This window comes from Heptranchias perlo, chromosome 7 (assembly GCF_035084215.1).
Source record: "Heptranchias perlo isolate sHepPer1 chromosome 7, sHepPer1.hap1, whole genome shotgun sequence".
Lineage (NCBI taxonomy): Eukaryota > Metazoa > Chordata > Chondrichthyes > Hexanchiformes > Hexanchidae > Heptranchias > Heptranchias perlo.
In genome coordinates, this window is record NC_090331.1 from 13,312,907 (window position 1) to 13,336,675 (window position 23,769).

General features: G+C 45.3%; 1 protein-coding gene across 1 annotated transcript in view; it reads left to right on the forward strand.

Moving 5' to 3' along the window:
- LOC137323446 (contactin-associated protein-like 5) overlaps positions 1 to 18,997 on the forward strand; it is a 630,151-nt gene extending 611,154 nt beyond the window's left edge. Inside the window, exons 27-28 of the mRNA XM_067986920.1 lie at positions 15,284 to 15,355; positions 18,785 to 18,997. Of these exons, the coding sequence (XP_067843021.1) occupies positions 15,284 to 15,355; positions 18,785 to 18,981 (269 nt within the window). The 3' untranslated portion in view covers positions 18,982 to 18,997. The remainder of the gene's footprint in view (positions 1 to 15,283; positions 15,356 to 18,784) is intronic.
- Positions 18,998 to 23,769: the final 4,772 nt, after the last annotated feature.

Below are 23,769 nucleotides of genomic sequence, written 5' to 3' on the forward strand. Positions count from 1 at the left end.
CACCCTGAGGAACAAATAATGTGTTCACACTAATAGACTGATAGCACCAAATTGGCCAATTTGTACAAATGAGGTTTCTACAAAAATAACAATTAATAAATAATTGACTTACTGTCTTCACCTCCACTGGTATTATAGGCATAGCAAATAACGATGCATTTGGAGCAGGTTCAAAATATAAATTTACAGATAAAGAAACACCAGCACAAAGCTAGCTTGCTTGGTTGAATAACTGCATGAAGAAAGATGTTTTGTTCAAATATTTAATTCTTTCAAAAAATCAGACTCACTGAGTAACTCCCTTGATGGCGTAAATATGGGGTTAGTATTGGAAGCAGAAAGAAGAATTTTTTTTCAACCATAACACTATTAGAATATGGAATTAGAAATTAGGCTAGTGAAACAGAGTGAGTCACAAAATTAAAGAGGGGCTTAGAGAAAAAAATATTAAAGAGTTCAAGGAAATGGGATTAGAGTAGGTAGGTCTGCCCTGGAGCTAGCATTGGCACAGGTGCAGCAATTGGCCAAATGGTCACCTTCTGTCCTGAAATTTCTAGGTTTCTATGAATGTGAAGGGGCATCTACTATTGCATGCAGCACATAATGTAGAGTGCTTTGAAACCCCCTATGTGAGCCACTTTCATCCCTTAATCCAGAAGATTTTGTCCGTCACCTTGAAATTGCTACTGGTGGGGATTAAAGTTAGAACTCGTTACGGTCACTGAGTGATTTTGTCAAATGGCATCATTCTGTGCTGTAAAATTCTATGATTCTGTGGCTTAGTAAATAGTGGGACAGATTTGGCACTACAAATAGAAACTGTAGTGATATGGATTCTCAGTAGTTTGGTTTGGAGACTCTTAAGCACGATGTTAGGTTTTTCTGCACGTTGTATACTGTTTATACAAAACAAATTGGGATGATTTACTGAAATATGCAGCGTGCTGTTTTACTGGTGCAGAGTACAGACAATCAGGGTGAGAGGGATCTTTGTACTGAGGAATGGGACACTTTCCATTTCAGGCACTCAGTGCCAGTGTCAAACACTCCCAGGTCAGATAAAGGATGGATAAGTGCAGAGTAAAGCTCTGACTACTGTGACCCAGCATTGTCCCTTAGCCCCAACCCTCAAAAGACCCTTGACTTCACCACGTGACATTTTTCCCAATTCATCAGTCAACCTGCAGCCTTTCGGACCAACTTAGTGACAAAATACAACAACGACAGCGACTTGCATTTATATAGCACCTTGAACATAGTAAAACTTACCAAGGAGCTTCACAGGCAAAAAACTACACTGAGCCAAAGAAGGAGACATTAGGACAGGTGACCAAAAGTATACATAGAATTACATAGAATGTACAGCACAGAAACAGGCCATTTGGCCCAACAGGTCTATGCCGTTGTTTATGCTCTACAAGAGCCTCCTTCCACCCTACTTCATCTAAACCTATCAACATATCCTTCTATTCCTTTCTCCTTCATTTGTTTATCTAGCTTCCCTCTAAATGCATCTATGCTAGTCACCTCAGCTACTTCTTGTGGTAACGAGTTCCATATTCTAACCACTCCCTGGGTAAAGAAATTTCTCCTGAATTCCCTAATGGATTTAATAGTGATTACCTTATATTTAAGGCCCCTAGTTCTGGTCTCCCCCGAAAGTGGAAACATGTTCTCTATGTTTACCCTATCAAACCGCTTCATAATCTTAAAGACCTCTATCAGGTCACCCCTCAGTACTCTCTTTTCTAGAGAAACGAGCCCCAGCCTGTTCAGTCTTTCCTGATAGTTCCGGTATCATCCTAGTAAATCATTTTTGCACCTTCTCCAGTTCCTCTATATCCTTTTTATAATATGGAGACCAAAACTGTGCACAGTATTCCAAGTGTGGTTCAACCAAGGTTCTATACAAGTTTAACATAACTTCTCTGCTTTTCAATTCTATCCCTCCAGAACTGCTTGGTTTGCTTTTTTTATGGCCCTATTAACCTGTGTCGCTACTTTTGGTGATTTGTGTATCTGTACCTCCAGATCCCTCTGCTCCTCTACCCCATTTAGACTCTTATTTTCCAAGGAGTATGTGGTCTCTTTATTCTTCCTACCAAAATGTACCACTTCACAATTATCTATATTGAAAGCTTGGTCAAAGAGGTAGGTTTTAAGGAGGGGTCTTAAAGGATGAGAGCGAGGTAGAGAGCCAGAGAGGTTTAGGAAGGGATTTCCAGAACTTAGGGTCTGGCCTGCTGATGGCACAGCCGTCAGTGGTGGAATGAAGGAAGTGGGGGATGCACAAAAGGCCAGGATTGAAGGAACGCAGAGTTCCTGGAGGGTTGTAGAGGGCTGGAGGAGTTAAGAGATAGGGAAGGGCGAAGACATGGAGGGATTTAAACATGGGGATAAGAATTTTAAAATCCAAAAGGGCACTTTTGTGCTTTGGATCAAAGCCACAAACAGTTGGACTGAGACTGTCAACTCATTTTACACTGGACTCTTCCAGCTTGCAGACAGAGGTCTATTGGCAAATAGACCCATCAATGCCACTTGAGAACAAATGATGTAAGTGAAGAAAAAAAATGTCATACACTGAAGATATAGAGGGAAAACTCTGCTCTTTAGCTCAAACTTTATATATTCTACAGCTTGTGCAGATGGGTATAAACATGATGAGGCATCAGAAGCACACTTCTTGCCTGTGCTGGATGAAAGCATGTCTGAAACACTTTAAAAAGAAACATCACTGTGTTAAGTGAGCGAGATACCGTAGATAAGAGAACACTTTGAGCTCAACACTTAGCAAATCTGTATCTTTATAGCGGAAAGGAATGACATGATATTATGAATAAGAGAACACAATTGAAAGAAAGAAGGAAAAACTTTTAACTCCTTTTACGACATCAGGTCGTCACAAAGTCACAGCCAGTGAAATACTTTTGAAGCATAGCCACTGTTATGATATAGGAAATGGGCAGCCAATTTGGGCACAGCAAGGTCCCACAAACAACAATGTGATGATGACCAAATAATCTGTTTTAGTGATGTTGGCTGAGGGATAAATATTGGCCAGGGCACCAGGAGAACTCCCCTGCTCTTCTTCGAACAGTGCAAATGACCTTTCACGTTCACCTGTGAGGGCAAGTGGGGCCTCGATTTAACGTCTCATCCGAAAGACAGCACTTCCGACAGTGCAGCACTCCCTCAGTACTGCATTGGAGTGTCAGCCTAGATTTTGTGCTCAAGTCTCTGAAGTGTGACCTTCTGATTGAGTAGATATTGCCTGATACCAGCAGAGGGGATAGTGCATATCCATTTTTAATGGCTCGTAAAGTTATGGTACCCTCATTACCAGGCACTTAACTCTTTAGTTCTATGCATTGTGTAAAGAAGAGCATTTAGGTAACTGAGTGAAGCACTGTGATAGCACTGTGATAACAGCAGGACCCTGGGTTTGAGGTGAGCCCAGACCTATAAGATAGAGGGTTGATCTCTCACCTCTTCACGGTGCAAGGCTATGGTGCACTAATGATGTAAATCTGAATTCGATTACTGCTGTGAAATCTTCCCCCTCCCTAATTTTTGATTCATGTCCCCATGCTATTTAAATTCTTTCCCATAGTGATCAATTCTTCTGGATCTGCTTTGCTGATTCCCTTGATATCCTGACCCAACTAAAATCTATCGATCTTAGTCTTGAAAAGTCCCATTGACCCAGTATCCACAGCCTTTTGGGGGAGGGAGTTCCAGATTTCTACTACCTTTTCTGTGAAAAAGTGCGACCTGATTTCACTCCTAAATGGCCTGGCTACAATATTAAGATTATGCCCCCTTTGTCCAGGATTCCCCACCAGAGGAAATAGTTTCTCTGTATCTACCCTACCGAATCCTTTTATCACTATAAACACCTCGATTAGATTACTCCTCTATATATATATATATTGTACAACAAAGTAATGTTTCCCCCAATTATTGATGGTTCCCGACTCACTGAAAAGTAGCATGAATGATTTATGATATTATTAAATGTCACCAAGGAAGAGGTAAGTGGTTGGTGAGTATTTTCCTGCTGAATTTGTCTAAGGTTAGAGTTTGTGGATTCTCGGGTCTCTGTTGTGTAGTGGGGGACTGCTGTTCAGCAAGGGCCCTTGAGTATACCTTTTAATTGAAGTGAAATTGGTGGGATTCATTTAATTTGAATTAATTAGTTAAAGGGTAAGCCATGGCAGGACAGCCCTGCCTCGTGTTATGCTCTGCCTGCTCTATGTGGGAAATCAGGGACCCTTCCGGTGTCCCTGACGACCATGTGTGCGGGAAATGTATCCAGCTGCACTTACTGACAAACCGCATTGCGGCACTGGAGCTGCGGATGGATTCATTATGGAGCATTCGTGTTGCTGAAAACGTCATGGATAGCACGTTTAGTGAGATGGTCACACCGCAGGTAAAGGTTGTACAGGCAGGAAGTAATTGGGTGACCGCCAGGCAGAGTAAGAGGAGCAGGCAGGCAGTGCAGGGGTCCCCTGTGGCCGTCCCCCTCTCAAACAAATATACCGCTTTGGATATTGTTGAGGGGGATGACTTATCAGGGGAAGGCAGCAGCAGCCAACTTTCTGGCACCAGGAGTAGCTCTGCTGCACAGGCTGGGAGGAAACAGAGTGGAAGAGCTATAGTGGTAGGGGATTCTATCGTAAGGGGAACAGACAGGCGTTTCTGTGGCTGTAAACGTGACTCCAGGATGGTTTATTGCCTCCCTGGTGCCAGGGTCATGGATGTCACTGAGCGGCTACAGGGCATTCTCAAGGGGGAGGGTGAACAGGCAGAGCTCGTGGTCCACATTGGGACCAACGACATAGGTAGGAAGGGAGATGAGGTCCTGCATCAAGAATTTAGGGAGCTAGGTAGCAGATTAAAGAGCAGGACCTCAAAGGTTGTAATCTCTGGATTACTCCCAGTGCCACGGGCTAGTGAGTATAGAAATAGGAGGATAGAACAGATGAATGCGTGGCTAAAGAGTTGGTGCAGGAGGGAGGGTTTCAGTTTCCTGGATCACTGGGCCTGCTTCTGGGGAAGGTAGGACTTGTACAAGTCGGACGGGTTGCATCTGAACCAGAGCGGGACAAATATCCTTGCGGGGAGGTTTGCTAGCACTGTTGGGGGGGGGTTTAAACTAACTTGGCAGGGGGATGGGATACAGAGTGGAGCTACAATAGGGGGTGATGTGCAGCCAAATATTGAGAAAAAAACAGGTCAGCTTGGAAGACAGGGCAAATATGTAGGGGCAAGGCTGGATGGAATCTATTTTAATGCAAGGAGTCTTGCACATAACGTGGATGAACTGAAGGTGTTGATAAACACATGGGAGTATGATATTGTTGCTGTCACAGAGACATGGTTGAGGGAGGGGCAAGACTGGCAGCTCAATATTCCGGGGTACAGAATCTTCAGGCGAGACAGAGGGGGAGGTATAAGAGGAGGGGGGGTCGCAATATTAATTGAAAATTGAAGTCAATGGGAATCAGGGGGAAAACTCTCCAGTGGCTGGAGTCATACCTAGCACAAAGGAAGATGGTAGTGGTTGTTGGAGGCCAAGCATCTCAGCCCCAGGGCATTGCTGCAGGAGTTCCTCAGGGCAGTGTCCTAGGCCCAACCATCTTCAGCTGCTTCATCAATGACCTTCCCTCCATCATAAGGTCAGAAATGGGGATGTTCGCTGATGACTGCACAGTGTTCTGTTCCATTCGCAACCCCTCAGATAATGAAGCAGTCCAAGCCCGCATGCAGCAAGACCTGGACAACATCCAGGCTTGGGCTGATAAGTGGCAAGTAACATTCGCGCCAGATAAGTGCCAGGCAATGACCATCTCCAACAAGAGAGAGTCTAACCACCTCCCCTTGACATTCAACGGCATTACCATCGCCGAATCCCCCACCATCAACATCCTGGGGGTCACCATTGACCAGAAACTTAACTGGACCAGCCATATAAATACTGTGGCTACGAGAGCAGGTCAGAGGCTGGGTATTCTGCGGCGAGTGACTCACCTCCTGACTCCCCAAAGCCTTTCCACCATCTACAAGGCACAAGTCAGGAGTGTGATGGAATACTCTCCACTTGCCTGGATGAGTGCAGCTCCAACAACACTCAAGAAGCTCGACACCATCCAAGATAAAGCAGCCCGCTTGATTGGCACCCCATCCACCACCCTAAACATTCACTCCCTTCACCACCGGCGCACTGTGGCTGCAGTGTGCACCATCCACAGGATGCACTGCAGCAACTCGCCAAGGCTTTTTCGACAGCACCTCCCAAACCCACGACCTCTACCACCTAGAAGGACAAGGGCAGCAGGCGCATGGGAACAACACCACCTGCACGTTCCCCTCCAAGTCACACACCATCCCGACTTGGAAATATATCGCCGTTCCTTCATCATCGCTGGGTCAAAATCCTGGAACTCCCTTCCTAACAGCACTGTGGGAGAACCGTCACCACACGGACTGCAGCGGTTCAAGAAGGCGGCTCACCACCACCTTCTCAAGGGCAATTAGGGATGGGCAATAAATGCCGGCCTTGCCAGCGACGCCCACATCCCGTGAACGAATAAAAAATAAAAAAATTAAAATTAAAGAATCAATTACTGCCATAAGGAGGGATGATATATTAGCAGGTTCCTCAAATGAGGCCATATGGGTGGAGCTTAAAAACAAAAAGGGGGCAAGCACTTTGATGGGAGTGTACTATAGGCCCCCAAACAGTCAGGGGGAGATAGAGGAACAGATATGTAGGCAAATCTCAGAAAATTGTGCAAATAATAGGGTAATAATAGTGGGGGATTTCAACTTCCCCAATATTAACTGGGATACTCAGAGTGTAAAAGGCTTAGAGGGTACAAAATTCTTAACGTGCATCCAGGAGAGCTTTTTGAGCCAGCATGTAGAAAGTCCTACAAGAGAGGGGGCGGTACTGGACCTAATTCTAGGGAATGTGGCCGGCCAAGTGGAAGAAGTGCTCGTCGGTGAGCACTTTGGTGACAGTGACCATAATTCGGTGAGATTTAAGGTGGTCATGGAAAAGGACAGGGAGGGGCCGGAAATAAAGGTTCTAAATTGGGGGAAGGCCGATTTTAATAGGATAAGGCAGGATCTGGCCAAAATGGACTGGGATCAGCTGCTTGTAGGAAAATCCGCATCGGAGCAATGGGAGTCTTTCAGAAGGGAGATTGAGACCATACAATGGCCACATGTTCCCGTAAAGGTCAAGGGTGGTTCCAAGAACTCCAGGGAACCTTGGATGTCAGGGGATATACGAGAATGGATTAGGAAAAAAAGGAGGGCTTTTGGCAGATACAAAAGGCTAAAGACGGAGGAAGCCCTAGAGGAGTACAAAAAGTGCAGGGGGATACTTAAAAAAGAAATTAGGAGATCAAGGAGGGGCCATGAAAAAACACTGGCGAGCAAAATAAAGGAAAATCCTAAGATGTTTTATAAGTATATTAAGGGTAAGAGGATAACTAGGGAAAAAATAGGGCCCATTAGGGACAAAAATGGCAATCTGTGTGTGGAGCCGGAAGATGTAGGAGGGGTTCTAAATGAATTTTTTGCATCTGTTTTCACTATGGAGAAGGACGACGTAGACATAGAAATACGACAGCGGGACTGTGATATACTCGAACATATTAACATCGAGCGGGAGGAGGTATTGGCGGTTTTAGCAGGCCTAAAAATGGATAAATCCCCAGGCCCGGACGAAATGTATCCCAGGCTACTGTGTGAGGCAAAGGAGGAGATTGCGGGGGCTCTAACACATATATTCAGAACCTCTCTGGCCACAGGGGATGTGCCAGAGGACTGGAGAACCGCTAATGTAGTACCATTATTCAAGAAGGGGAGTAGGGAAAAACCGGGGAAATACAGGCCAGTGAGCCTAACATCAGTGGTAGGAAAATTATTGGAAAAAATTCTGAAGGACAAAATTAGTCTCCACTTGGAGAAGCAAGGATTAATCAGGGATAGTCAACATGGCTTTGTCAAGGGAAGATCATGTCTGACTAATTTGATTGAATTTTTTGAGGGGGTGACTAGGCGTGTGGATGAGGGTAACGCAGTGGATGTGGTATACATGGATTTCAGTAAGGCCTTCGATAAAGTCCCGCACAGGAGACTGGTCAAGAAGGTACGAGCCCATGGAGTCCAGGGTGCCTTGGCACTTTGGATACAAAACTGGCTTAGTGGCAGAAGGCAGAGGGTGATGGTCAAAGGTTGTTTTTGTGACTGGAAGCCTGTGGCCAGTGGGGTACCACAGGGATCTGTGCTGGGTCCCTTGCTGTTTGTGGTCTACATTAACGACTTGGATATGAATGTAAAAGGTATGATCAGTAAGTTCGCTGATGATACAAAAATTGGTAGGGTGGTAAATAGCGAGGAGGATAGCCTCAGTCTGCAGGACGATATAGATGGGTTGGTCAGATGGGCGGAACAGTGGCAAATGGAATTTAACCCGGAAAAGTGCGAGGTGATGCACTTTGGAGGGACTAACAAGGCAAGGGAATACACAATGAATGGGAGGACCCTAGGCAAGACAGAGGGTCAGAGGGATCTTGGTGTGCAAGTTCACAGATCCCTGAAGGCGGCGGAACATGTAGATAAGGTGGTAAAGAAGGCATATGGGATACTTGCCTTTATTAGCCGAGGCATAGAATATAAGAGCAAGGAGGTTATGATGGAGCTGTATAAAACACTGGTTAGGCCACAGCTGGAGTACTGTGTGCAGTTCTGGTCGCCGCACTACAGGAAGGATGTGATCGCTTTGGAGAGGGTGCAGAGCAGATTCACCAGGATGTTACCAGGGCTGGAGCGCTTCAGCTATGAAGAGAGACTGGGAAGATTGGGTTTGTTTTCCTTGGAGCAGAGGAGGCTGAGGGGGGACATGATTGAGGTGTACAAAATTATGAGGGGCATAGATAGGATGGATACTAAGGAGCTTTTTCCCTTCGTTGAGGGTTCTATAACAAGGGGGCATAGATTCAAGGTAAAAGGCGGGAGGTTTAGAGGGGATTTGAGAAAGAACTTTTTCACCCAGAGGGTGGTTGGAGTCTGGAACTCACTGCCTGAAAGAGTTGTGGAGGCAGGAACCCTCACAACATTCAAGAAGTGGCGATGCCGGTGATGGACTGGGGTTGACAATTGTAAACAATTTTACAACACCAAGTTATAGTCCAGCAATTTTATTTTAAATTCACAAGCTTTCGGAGGCTACCTCCTTCCTCAGGTGAACGATGTGGAAATGAAATCCTCGAAATGAAGTCGCATTTATAATTCACAGAACAATGCTTGGTGAGTACAGACAGTTTTTTCAACTGCCCGTTGCCAAGGCAATCAGTGTGCAGACAGACAGGTGTTACCTGCCAGGTCTCTCAGAATATACAAATCACCAAAAAAAACAACAAACAAAAAAAAACAGAGATAGAGAGGTAGAAACATAGAAAAGACAGCAACTGACCCGTTATATTAAAAACAGATAACATTTGTTCGCTGGTGGGGTAACGTGTAGCGTGACATGAACCCAAGATCCCGGTTGAGGCCGTCCTCATGGGTGCGGAACTTGGCAATCAATTTCTGCTCGACGATTTTGCGTTGTCGTGTGTCTCGAAGGCCGCCTTGGAGTATGCTTACCCGAAGGTCGGTGGCTGAATGTCCTTGACTGCTGAAGTGTTCCCTGACTGGGAGGGAACCCTCCTGTTTGGCGATTGTTGCGCGGTGTCCGTTCATCCGTTGTCGCAGTGTCTGCATGGTCTCGCCAATGTACCATGCTCTGGGGCATCCTTTCCTGCAACGTATGAGGTAGACAACGTTGGCCGAGTCACAGGAGTATGAACCATGCACCTGGTGGGTGGTGTCCTCTTGTGTGATGGTGGTATCTGTGTCGATGATCTGGCATGTCTTGCAGAGGTTACCGCGGCAGGGTTGTGTGGTGTCGTGGACGCTGTTCTCTTGAAAGCTGGGTAATTTGCTGCGAACGATGGTCTGTTTGAGGTTGGGTGGCTGTTTAAAGGCGAGTAGTGGAGGTGTGGGGATGGCCATAGCGAGGTGTTCGTCGTCATTGATGACATGTTGAAGGCTGCGGAGAACATGGCGTAGTTTCTCCGCTCCGGGGAAGTACTGGACGACAAAGGGTACTCTGTTGGTTGCGTCCCGTGTTAGTCTCCTGAGGAGGTCTATGCGATTTTTTGCTGTGGCCCGTCGGAACTGTCGATCGATGAGTCGAGCGTCATATCCCGTTCTTACTTGGGCGTCTTTCAGCGTCTGTAGGTGTCCATCGCGTTCCTCCTCGTCTGAGCAGACCCTGTGTATTCGCAGGGCCTGTCCATAGGGGATGGCCTCTTTGACGTGGTTAGGGTGGAAGCTGGAAAAGTGGAGCATCGTGAGGTTGTCCGTGGGCTTGCGGTAGAGTGAGGTGCTGAGGTGCCCGTCTTTGATGGAGATACGTGTGTCCAAGAAAGAAACTGATTCTGAGGAGTAGTCCATGGTGAGCTTGATGGTGGGATGGAACTTGTTGATGTTATCGTGTAGTCTCTTCAGTGATTCTTCGCCGTGGGTCCATAGAAAGAAATATACACCAGATACATCGACGACATTTTCTTTCTATGGACCCACGGCGAAGAATCACTGAAGAGACTACATGATAACATCAACAAGTTCCATCCCACCATCAAGCTCACCATGGACTACTCCTCAGAATCAGTTTCTTTCTTGGACACACGAATCTCCATCAAAGACGGGCACCTCAGCACCTCACTCTACCGCAAGCCCACGGACAACCTCACGATGCTCCACTTTTCCAGCTTCCACCCTAACCACGTCAAAGAGGCCATCCCCTATGGACAGGCCCAGCGAATACACAGGGTCTGCTCAGACGAGGAGGAACGCGATGGACACCTACAGACGCTGAAAGACGCCCTAGTAAGAACGGGATATGACGCTCGACTCATCGATCGACAGTTCCGACGGGCCACAGCAAAAAATCGCATAGACCTCCTCAGGAGACTAACACGGGACGCAACCAACAGAGTACCCTTTGTCGTCCAATACTTCCCCGGAGCGGAGAAACTACGCCATGTTCTCCGCAGCCTTCAACATGTCATCAATGACGACGAACACCTCGCTATGGCCATCCCCACACCTCCACTACTCGCCTTTAAACAGCCACCCAACCTCAAACAGACCATCGTTCGCAGCAAATTACCTAGCTTTCAAGAGAACAGCGTCCACGACACCACACAACCCTGCCGCGGTAACCTCTGCAAGACATGCCAGATCATCGACACAGATACCACCATCACACAAGAGGACACCACCCACCAGGTGCATGGTTCATACTCCTGTGACTCGGCCAACGTTGTCTACCTCATACGTTGCAGGAAAGGATGCCCCAGAGCATGGTACATTGGCGAGACCATGCAGACACTGCGACAACGGATGAACGGACACCGCGCAACAATCGCCAAACAGGAGGGTTCCCTCCCAGTCGGGGAACACTTCAGCAGTCAAGGACATTCAGCCACCGACCTTTGGGTAAGCATACTCCAAGGCGGCCTTCGAGACACACGACAACGCAAAATCGTCGAGCAGAAATTGATTGCCAAGTTCCGCACCCATGAGGACGGCCTCAACTGGGATCTTGGGTTCATGTCACGCTACACGTTACCCCACCAGCAAACAAATGTTATCTGTTTTTAATATAACGGGTCAGTTGCTGTCTTTTCTATGTTTCTACCTCTCTATCTCTGTTTCTTTTTGTTTGTTGTTTTTTTTGGTGATTTGTATATTCTGAGAGACCTGGCAGGTAACACCTGTCTGTCTGCACACTGATTGCCTTGGCAACGGGCAGTTGAAAAAACTGTCTGTACTCACCAAGCATTGTTCTGTGAATTATAAATGCGACTTCATTTCGAGGATTTCATTTCCACATCGTTCACCTGAGGAAGGAGGTAGCCTCCGAAAGCTTGTGAATTTAAAATAAAATTGCTGGACTATAACTTGGTGTTGTAAAATTGCTTACAACATTCAAGAAGCATTTGGATGAGCACTTCACATGCCATAGCATACAAGGCTACGGACCAAATGCTGGAATATGGGATTAGATTAGACAGGGCTTGATGGCCGGCGCGGACACGATGGGCCGAAGGGCCTCTATCCGTGCTGTATAACTCTATGACTCTATGACATAAATAGGCTAACCTAGTACATAGAACGCAAAAAGTACGGTCCCTGTACTTTGGTTGTAAAGCAGACCTTCACTCCAGTAGGTACTTAATAATATTGGAATTCTGATTCGCAATAGCTTCATCTGGTGGTGCCTAATAATTCTGCAGCTCCAATACGGCAACTCTTGAGCTATTGAATATCACTCTACTGAATGGGTTCGAGTCCAGATTACATCGACGGGGTAAAATAATGTATCTACTGATATTACTAAGAGTGGATAAAATACTTAGCACCTTTTTCCAAGCATCTCCTCTATGTCACAAGTGTCGAATGTGAAGGAGATGATTGAACATGCAGAACTATCCCTGGTTACTGACTTTATTTACTGATCTAAATTTATCCGCCTTGTTCTGTCGGGCTCAGTTCGTGCTCTGAGAGTGCTCCCTCAGTGATGTCATCAACATTCAATGTTTAATTAAAAGTATTCTCCAAAAGCGAACAGAAATAGAACTGACATAAAAAGGAGGAAGTTCACATTTCTTTGCAACAATTTGATTTTATAAAAACATGAGATTCATTTTTAGGTAGTTAAGGTTCAATGACACAAAACTTGTAAGGCCTGTTCTCAGCTCAGTTCTATTGGTAGCAGCCCTCACCTCTGAGTCAGAAGGCTGTAGGTTTAAGCCCCACTCTGAACTTGAGTAACATAATTTAAGTTACACCCCAGTGCAGTACTGAGGGAGTGCTGCATTGTCGGAGGTGTCATTCATTGGCTGAGATTTTAAGATAAGACCTTGTTTTTGTGTTTGGATGGATGTTAATGATGGTGCGACATGACTTGAAGAAGAGCAAAGTGACTGCTGTTCAAAGTAATTCATTTACTTTATCAAGGTGACAGTCTTGGCTCAGTGGTAACGCTCTCATCTCTGAGTCAGAAGGCCATGGGTTCAAGCCCCACTCCAGAGACTTGAGCACATAATCTAGGTTGACACTTCAGTGCAGTACTGAGGGAGTGCTGAACTGTTGGAGTTGCTGTCTTTCAGATGAGACGTTAAACTGAGCCCCCGTTTGCCCTCTCAGGTGGACATAAAAGATCCCATAGCACTATTCAAAGAAGAGCAGGGGAGATCTCCCAGTTTTCTGGCCAACATTTATCCCTGAACCAACACCTAAAACAGATTATCTGGTCATTTATTTAATTGCTGTTAGTGGGACCTTGCTGTGTGTAAATTGGCTGCCACGTTTCCTACCTTACAACAGTGGCTACACTTCAAAAGTATTCCATTGGCTGTAAAGGGTTTTGGGACGTCCTGAGGTAGGTCGGTCTTCTTTCTTTCTTCCCTCCCTTCCTCCGTCCTTACCTCCCTCCCTCCCTTCCTCTTTCCCTTCCTTCCTCCCTCCCTTCCTCCCTCTCTCCCTCCATGCCTCCTTCCCTCCCTTCCTTCCGCCCTCCCTTCCTCCCTCTCGCCCTCCCTTCCTTCCTCCCTCTCTCCCTCCCTCCTTCCCTTCCTCCCTTCCTCCCTCTCTCCCTTCCTTCCTCCCTCTCTCCCTTCCTTCCTCCCTTCCCGGGTGCTACATAGCGAAGTCTGTCTTATCGTGAACCATATGATTAACAGGACACCAGCCTCAATGGCAACTATATTCCTTGACAGCATTCACTGTTTCTCTGCATCAGCCTTGAAGAAGAAAAATAAACAGCTTGATTACTGTAATTAATCCCAGGGCTTCTTTTCTCATGAAAAGTATAAATGTCAAAGGTAAAGAAAGCAGTTTGTACTTTTCGTAGGCCTGTAATGTAGGCCGTCAGAGCACTGAGCAGTTCAAATACTTGAAATGCTCACATTTTACCCCAACTTTACCATCGGTGCTTCGAAAAAAAAGTTGATCTTTAACAAAATCTTTCCACAGATTAGTCAATGAGTTAAAAGTTAGCACCCAAAAATGTGGCCAATTGAAGAAAAATATATATGAATGTATGATTTTGAAGTCTTTGGTATTATTTTTAATGGTGTTTAAGAGATCTAAATACAATAACATGTCTGACATAATCGCAAGAGAGCACAGAAGGAAAGAAAGAACTTGCATTTATATAGCACTTTTCATGACCTCAGGACGTCTTAAAGCAATTTAGAGCCAATGAAGTACTCCTGAAGTGTAATCACTGTTATAATGTAGGTGGAGAACATAAAATCAATTCATTGGCTGTAAAGCACATTGGGACATCCTGAGGACATGAAAGGAGCTTTGCAAGTTCTTTCTTTAACAGTTTGAAAAGGAACTTAATTTACCCACCTTTGGTCCATATCCCTTGATACCCTTCGCTAACAAAAATCTACCAATCTCAGTCTTGAAAGCTCCAATTGTCCCAATATCCACAAGATTTTGGGAGAGAGAATTCCAAATTTCCACTACTCTCAGTGTGAAAAGTGCTTCCAGATTTCACTCCAAAATGGCCCCGCTCTAATTTTAAGATTATGCCCCCTTGTTCTGAATTCCCGCACCAGAGGAAATGGTTTTTCTGTATCTACCCTATCGAATCCCTTTATAATTTTAAAGGCCTCGATTAGATCACCTCTCAACCTTCTAAACTCAAGTGACTACAAGCCAAGTTTATGAAACCTGTCCTCATAATTTAACCCTTTAAGCCCTGGTATCATTCTGGTCAATCCGGGCTAGATCCCCCTCCAAGGCTAATATATCTTTTCTGAGGTACCACTGTTAATTGTATCCATGTGATTTATATCAATTAGTGTTAATTGTGTTCAGGTGGTGCGTATCAATTGGGAACGCTCTTGTATCCATTTACAAGAGAGCAGATCTAGGGTGTGGTGGCGGTAATGTGGATCTCTGTGAATAAAGGCTTCAAGCAACTGAAGACTAGGCTGTAGTACTCTATCCTTCACCACCTGGCTAACCAGTTTGTGACAACCATGCCCAAAACAAAACTGAACGCTGTACTCCAGATGGGGGTCTGACCAAGTAAATCTTACATGACCATATTACAGGGATTGCTGTGGTGTTTTGTCTTCCATTTTAACTTTACAACACTTTCTTGCTGTAAATTAAACATTCCTTTGTATTGCAGATAACGCTGGGGCAATTGAGGAGGGCAAGCTCCTAACAAATGCAATAAGGAGCGACTCTGCAGTCATTGGAGGTAAGATTATGCTGGGCACCAAAATTCTCAGCATCACAGTTGTCCAAGGCCACTACTTCATTAGAGGTAAAATGAAGAAACCATAACTGGTAGAAATCAGAGTTGGGTACCCCTAGTACAAACTTAAATTATGCACAGGGTTAGGCGCCCTTTACTTTGGCGCAATGGTGTGCCTCCAGCCCAACTTCAAAGGGCTAAAATTTAAGCCAAGCTTCCGGTCATCACTCCTACTTTCTCAGTGTCTGCCCTTTTCTTCCTTTTATCTATTATTTTCTTCTTCTCCCCTTTTTGTAAAGAGCTTTGGGACATTTTTTTTTAACACTACAGGTACTACATAAATGTGAGTTGTTGTTGCAGTGCACCAGTGTGAGTTTTCCCATTTCCCACACTAGTCATCCTTCAAAGGGCAATGGCTGATCAGATGCCAGTTTGTGCCACATTATGGTCAGTTTGTCTGGTGGGCCTGTGCCCGCTTAGGGTTGCCATCTCTAGTTAGATGTATTCCTGGAGGTTTCATCACATGACCTCCTGCCTCCACCAGCCTTGCCCAGTCAACCAGCTTTTTTTTTTCCCCATCTCCATTATTTTTATAATTAATAAACTAAAGTATTCAAAGCGAGCACACAATTTTTTTAATACCCCTATAATTGTTCTCCTGGGTTTTGCTCGCATCAGTGTCCAGGAGATTAATCTTTCATTCCTGGAGACTCCAGCACAATCCTGGAGGGTTGGCAATCTTATGCCCACTAGGATTTGAACGAAACTGATTGAAACTCATTTTGCATTGGGCCCTCACGGCCAGCAGGGAGAGGAGACTTTCACGCCATCAGTCTGGGCTAGATTCAAACTGAGGTTCCAGAGAGGAACGGACAGTGTGCCTCACCTAGTCTCCTGTTCAAATAATTTTGTATATACACGGCCTTGCATATAACATGCACTTTCTGTCACCATTTGGCATATCCTCTGATTCACCTTGGGCTGGAGATCTGCTAGTATATTTTTTCTCACATTTCCTGGGAAACACTTGAATGACTCACATTTTGAACCACTCAAAAAACATTGTTCGTTTATCCTGATTGGCTCAAGTTTCCCTGTACTTACCTGAGATGGATCCTGGGAATTCGTACCCTCAGCTGGGAAATCTCCAACCCTGGCCAACAGCTTGGGTAATGTAGGAGAAGCCAAGCGAGGAGGGAAACCAGACTTGAAGGTCTTAATGCAGATAATAAAACTGATCTTTTTATGAATTATGGTTGTTTCTGCAAAAACGTCAGTTTTATTAGCTACACGGAGAGCCAGGAGACAGGCCTCCCTGCCTTGGCCACTTTCTGTGTTGCCCATAGCCTCAGCTAGAGATGGCGATTTCCCAGTTCACAGCATAGTCTGGGTCTGTTGTAGAATAATTGAAAGAGATTGATTGCAATGTTAGGTCAACAACTCCATTATCATTGCATCATGCGACTACCAGGACGGTAGAAGGCGAACTAGATGGACCTTGATCTTTGTTTATCTAGCAAATCCTATGTTCCTAAGGTCCATGACTCCAGTTTAGCTCTCAGGTTGATCTGCAGTTGTTGCCCTCATCATTTTCCATAGATTCATCCCTGAATATATGGGAGTGTCACCAGAGCAACCTAGCAGGGATGGACGACTCACTTCAGAGTTGCCATGGGGATAGTAGAATGGACATTTTTAGAACGACATCAAACAGATTTACATAAGAACATAAGAAATAGGAGCAGAAGTCGGCCGTACAGCCCCTCGAGCCTGATCTGCCATTCAATAAAATTGTGGCTGATCATCTATCTCAACTCCACTTTCCTGCCCTATCTCCATATCCTTTGATTCCCTTAGTGCCCAAAAATCTATCAATCGCAATCTTGAATATACTCAACGACTGAGCATCCACAGCCCTCTGGGTTAGAGAACTCCAAAGATTCACAATTCTGAGTGAAGAAATTTTTCCTCATCTCAGTCCTAAATGGCCGACCCCTTATCTTGAGACTATGACTCCTAGTTCTAGACTCTCCTGCCGGGAGAAACAGCCCCTCAGCATCTACCCTGCCAAGCCTTCTAAGAATTTTATGTGTATCAATGAGATCACTTCTCATTCATCTAAACTCCAGAGAATATAGGCCCATTTACTCAATCTCTCATTATAGGACAGCCCTCTCATCCCAGGAATTAATCTAGTGACCCTTCGTTGCCTCCCCTCTAAGGCAAGTTTATCCCTCCTTAGGTAAGGAGACCAAAACTGTACACGGTACTCCAGAGCCCTGTAAAATTGCAGCAAGACCTCCTTACTCTTATACTCCAACTCCCTTGCAATAAAGCCTAACATACCATTTGCCTTCCTAATTGCTTGTTGTACCTGCATGTTAACTTTCTGTGATTCGTGTGCAAGGACACCCAAATCCCTCTGAATATCAACATTTCTTAGTCTCTCTCCTCTTAAAAATATTCTTCTTTTCTGTTCTTCCTACCAAAGTGGATAATTTCACATTTCCACACATTATACTCCATCTGCCACCTTCTTGCCCACTCACTTCACCTGTCCATATCCCTTTGCTGACTCTTTGTGTCCTCCTCACAGCTTACCTTCCCACCTAGCTTTGTACTGTCAGCAAATTTGGATACATTACACTCAGTCCCTTCACCTAAGTCATTGATATATATTGCAAACAGCTGAGGCCCAAGCATTGATCCTTGCGGCACTCCATGTGGTACAACTAAGTCCCGTTCACTTGCGACTATTATTTTATTCTATAAAATGTGAGCGTAGTCTGAATAAAATACACACTCCCTGGACATTCCTTCTTCCATCATGTTTTTCATATAGACAGCTGTGTGCATTGTAATTCTGAGCTGATATATCCAAAACTTTGCTGCTCTTATCCTAACTCGCACCAAGTCCTGTTCACTCATCACCCCTGTGCTCGTTAACCTACATTAGTTCCCAGTCCAGCAACACCTCAGTTTTAAAATTCTCATCCTTGTATTCAAAACACTCTACGGCCTCGCCCCTCCCTATCTCTGTAACCTCCTCCAGCCCTACAATCCTCCGAATCCTCTGGTGCATCCAAGATTTCCTTCGCCCCTCCATTGGCGGCTGTGCCTTCAGCTGCCTAGGCCCTAAGCTCTGGAATTTCCTCTCTAATCCCCTTCACCTCTCTCTCCTCCTTTTAAGATGCTCCTTAAAACCTACCTCTTTGACCAAGCTTTTGGTCACCTGTCCTATTATCTCCTCATGTAGCTCGGTGTCAAATTTTGTTTGCTAATGCTCCTGTGAAGCGCCTTAGGATGTTTTACTACGTTAAAGAGACTATAAATGCAAGCCATTGTTGTTATAGTGCCCTGAACGTACAGTTTCTATTGTGTAAGTATCTGCTAAGTCCTTACTAACTCTTTTTCTCCTTGTAAAATTCACAGGCGTGATAGCGGTGGTGATCTTTGTCATCCTCTGTGTCGTTGCTGTAATGGGACGCTTGTTGTACAGACACAAAGGCACGTACCGCACCAACGAAACAAAAAGAACGGAATATGCTGAGAATGCAGACGCCACGCTGAAGAACAATGCCAATTACCAGGACTCCGTGAGCGAAGGCAAGAAGGAGTATTTCATCTGACAGCGATACGGGCCCTCCTCATTACTACAGTTACAGCAGCAGATTGATAACACTACAGCCGGGACTCGCTGTCTGTGCTATGAGTTAGCTACGGACTCTGCAAGCTAAATGGCCAAAAGTTACGTTCAAAGTACGCGGCACATTACAACGGACTGGTTTACACTTTTGTTCACCTGACAGGACAGGGATATAACCTATTGTTTCCTGCTAACTTTAGGTCAGCTCAGGGGAGTAGAAATAAGAATTTTGTAAACTCTATATGAAAACAGCAGAGAAAAAAATTACCATTATATTATTGTACTGCATGAAAAAATAAGCCAGTATTCTTTTTTTTTCTGTTTGGTTCCTCTTTGATTTCTGCCCCCCCCCCCCCCCCCCAGTTTCCCCCCCCTCTGATGCTGATAGCACTGCCTCAGGCTGGGGTAAGGTTCTTGGCAACCTTCCAGCATCTGGTACAACAACAACAACTTGCATTTATATAGCACCTTTAACGAGGTAAAACGTCCCAAGATGCTTCACAGGAGCGTCATCAGACAAAATTTGATACCGAGCCACATAGAGATATAAGGACAGGCAATCAAAAGCTTGGTCAAAGAGGTAGGTTTTAAGGAGCGTCTTCAGAGGAGAGGGAGGTAGAGAGGCTGAGAGGTTTAAGGAGGGAATTCCAGAGCTTAGGGCCTAGGCAGCTGAAGGTACGGCCGCCAATGGAGGAGTGATGAAAACCAGGGAATGTGCAAGAGGCCAGAATTAGAGAAGCACAGAGATCTTGGAGGGTTGTAGGGCGGGAGGGGCGAGGCCATGGAGGGATTTGAGAACAAGGATGAGAATTTTAAAATACAAAGAGCCATTCACCACTGTCCGGGCTATTTTGCCAACGGGGTTAAATTATGACGACAGGTTGCATAGACTAGGCTTCCCTTGAGTAAAGAAGATTAAGCGGTGATCTAATTAAGGTGTGAAACTATTTTGTCTGGTGGATGAGTCCACGGTGGCATATCCTTAAAATTAGAACTAGGCCGTTCATGGGTGATGTCAGAAAGCACTTCTTCAGGCAAACAGTAATGGAAATTCTGGAACTCTCTTCAGCCCCCAAAAGCTGTTGGGGCTGGGGGTCAATTGATAATTTAAAAACTGAGATTGATAGATTTTTGCGAGGTAAGGGTATTAAGGGATATGGCACCAAGATGGGTAGGTGGAGTTAATACACAGATCAGCCATGATCTAACTGAATGGCGGAACAGGCTCCAGCGGCTGAATGGCCTACTCCTGTTAATATGTTCCACAGTCAATAATGCCCTTACCTGACTTGCACACACATGCATGGGCACACCTGCACGTGCGCACACACAAATACACACACACATTAGGTAGCGATGAGGTTTGGGGGCACCTGCCTGATATTTTCCCCCTTCCTGGTTAAGGGCGCTAAGGTCAATTTTTATGGCCCTATTGCTTGCCCAGGTGAAATCATTTAACTCAGCATAGACCAAGATTCGACCTGTTAATATTTGATAGAAAACAAAGAACATGTAGAGAATGTGCATGTGTGGCAAGTCAATGCAGCTAGATATTTATTAAATCAAGGCAGCAGTAAGCAAGGAAAGTCGAAAGGAATGAATGTCACTGAGCTACAGTAAAAAAAATTGCGGCTAGATCTTGATATTAGTAACTGGGATCCAGCTTTGGGAAGCAGCAGTACGAACATCCCTGACACCAATGTAAAAAATAGCTCCAGAGTTCACGCTCGTCATTTCCTGCATAATGGTAATTTTTCACTGCTTTTATTTAATTCCATGTTATGAAAATCTTGGGTCTAATCCTATGACCTGACCTCGATGACATATCTGTGCAGTAATACACATTCTTTATGTACCCAGAATATGAAACGAACGACTATCTTGGGACTTAATAACACAGGAGATGTTCGCTCTCTGAGGGACTGCAGTGCCAGATGGTCCTGACTCTTCCTTTATTCCATTATTCGTCATATAGACATACATATATAGTCGAAAAGTGCTTTGTAAATTATTTTTGTGATGTACAGCAGAGCTCCTCCCCAAGCACAAACTATTTTCAGGTTTAACATGCCGGAGTGTCACGCATATGGGAAAGTGAAATGGTGAGCCAGCTACCTCTCTTGTTTCCGGAAGTTTTATTCGACCATGCAAAAATGACGGGCAGGAAAAGACCAGTTGGTCCATCGAGCCTGCCTCGCCCTCATGATGGCCGGAGCATCATGACAAGGCACTTCCTACCCTTCTCCCCTCCCCCCCCGCCCCCACAGCCATGTAATCTCCTTGGAGAGGCACAGAAACAGAGAGAAACCCTGCAAAGGAGATTTTGTAGTTGGTGTTCTCTGTATCTTCCTGATTGACCTCCTGTAATCTAATCTGACTTTTCCAAAATATGCTGTGAAATTATTCCTATGAGACGGAACAAATCTGAGTAAATCACAATTCTGGTCTCCATATTATAAAAAGGATACAGAGGCACTGGAGAAAGTGCAAAAAAGATTCACAAGGATGATACCAGAACTGAGAGAATATACTTATCAGGAAAGACTGACTAGGCTGGGGCTCTTTTCTCTAGAAAAGGGAAGGCTGAGGGGTGACCTGATAGAGGTCTTTAAGATTATGAAATGGTTTGATAGGGTAGACGTAGAGAAGATGTGTCCACTTGTGGGGGAGACCAAAACTAGAGGTCATAAATATAAAATAGTCACTAATAAATCCAATAGGAAACTCAGGAGAAACTTCTTTTCCCAGAGAGTGGTTAGAATTTGTAACTCGCTACCACAAAGAGTAGTTGAGGCAATAGCATAGATGCATTTAATGGGAAGCTAGATGAACACATAAGGGAGAAAGGAATAGAAGGATATGTTGATAGGGTGAGATGAAGAAGGGTGGGAGGAGGTTCGTTTGGAGCATGAACACCGGCATAGACCAGTTGGGCCGAATGGCCTGTTTCTGTGCTGTACATTCTATGTAATTCTATATGATATTCTGAGCATTATTAATTATTTTGGTAACCGGAGCAGATGGTGGTTATCATTGGGTGACTGTTTTTAGTTTGTCACTTTGAGCCACTTGACCTCAGAAACCACTATTGTTACAACACGGCCCTTGGGAACAGAGCATATTGTGCATTATAAAGAGGTTCGTGCTTTTCCGAATGTCCCATTGTATTGCAAAGGATGTCACATAGTCACAACCCATTAATCTCGTAAAAAAATACTTCAGAACCCGAAGCCTGGCTGAATTTGAAACAAAACGTGGCCTGGATTGGAAGTTCTTTGGTTTAATTTGCAAATACCTGATAGATGTCCAATTCTAATCATCAGGCTGTTTTCTTCTCTTTGAAAAATGTCCCTGCGCCCATCTGACTACCAAGGTTAACCTGTTAATCACTTTCCCCTGGAAAACGATGCAGAGCTGGGTGCAAGTGAATAATTGTTGTTTGTGGGTGCAGCATTGGGAACACCCTAAAAATTTACATACACTCCGAGTGAATCCCTGGAAATACTAACACACTCCCAGGACCACCTCAAGTACTGAAACACTCCCAGGACTCCCTCAAATACTGACACACTGCCAGGACCCTCTCAAATATTGACACACTCCCAGGACCCTCTCAAATACTGACACACTCCCAGGACCCTCTCAAATACTGACACACTGCCAGGACCCTCTCAAATATTGACACACTCCCAGGACCCTCTCAAATACTGACACACTCCCAGGACCCCCTCAAATACTGACACACTCCCAGGACCCTCTCAATTACTGACACACTCCCAGGACCCCGTGTAAATACTGACACACTCCCAGGACCCCCTCAAATACTGACACACTCCCAGGACCCTCTCAAATACTGACACACTCCCAGGACCCTCTCAAATACTGACACACTCCCAAGACCCTCTCAAATACTGACACACTCCCAGGACCCTCTCAAATACTGACACACTCCCAGGACCCTCTCAAATACTGACACACTCCCAGGACCCCCACAAATACTGAGACACTCCCAGGACCCTCTCAAATACTGACACACTGCCAGGACCCTCTCAAATATTGACACACTCCCAGGACCCCCTCAAATACTGACACACTCCCAGGACCCTCTCAATTACTGACACACTCCCAGGACCCCGTGTAAATACTGACACACTCCCAGGACCCCCTCAAATACTGACACACTCCCAGGACCCTCTCAAATACTGACACACTCCCAGGACCCCGTGTAAATACTGACACACTCCCAGGACCCTCTCAAATACTGACACACTCCCAGGACCCCCTCAAATACTGACACACTCCCAGGACCCTCTCAATTACTGACACACTCCCAGGACCCCGTGTAAATACTGACACACTCCCAGGACCCCCTCAAATACTGACACACTCCCAGGACCCTCTCAAATACTGACACACTCCCAGGACCCCGTGTAAATACTGACACACTCCCAGGACCCTCTCAAATACTGACACACTCCCAGGACCCTCTCAAATACTGACACACTCCCAGGACCCTCTCAAATACTGACACACTCCCAGGACCCCCACAAATACTGAGACACTCCCAGGACCCTCTCAAATACTGACACACTCCCAGGACCCTCTCAAATACTGAGACACTCCCAGGACCCTCTCAAATACTGACACACTCCCAGGACCCCCACAAATACTGACACACTCCCAGGACCCTCTCAAATACTGAGACACTCCCAGGACCCTCTCAAATACTGACACACTCCCAGGACCCCTTGTAAATACTGACACACTCCCA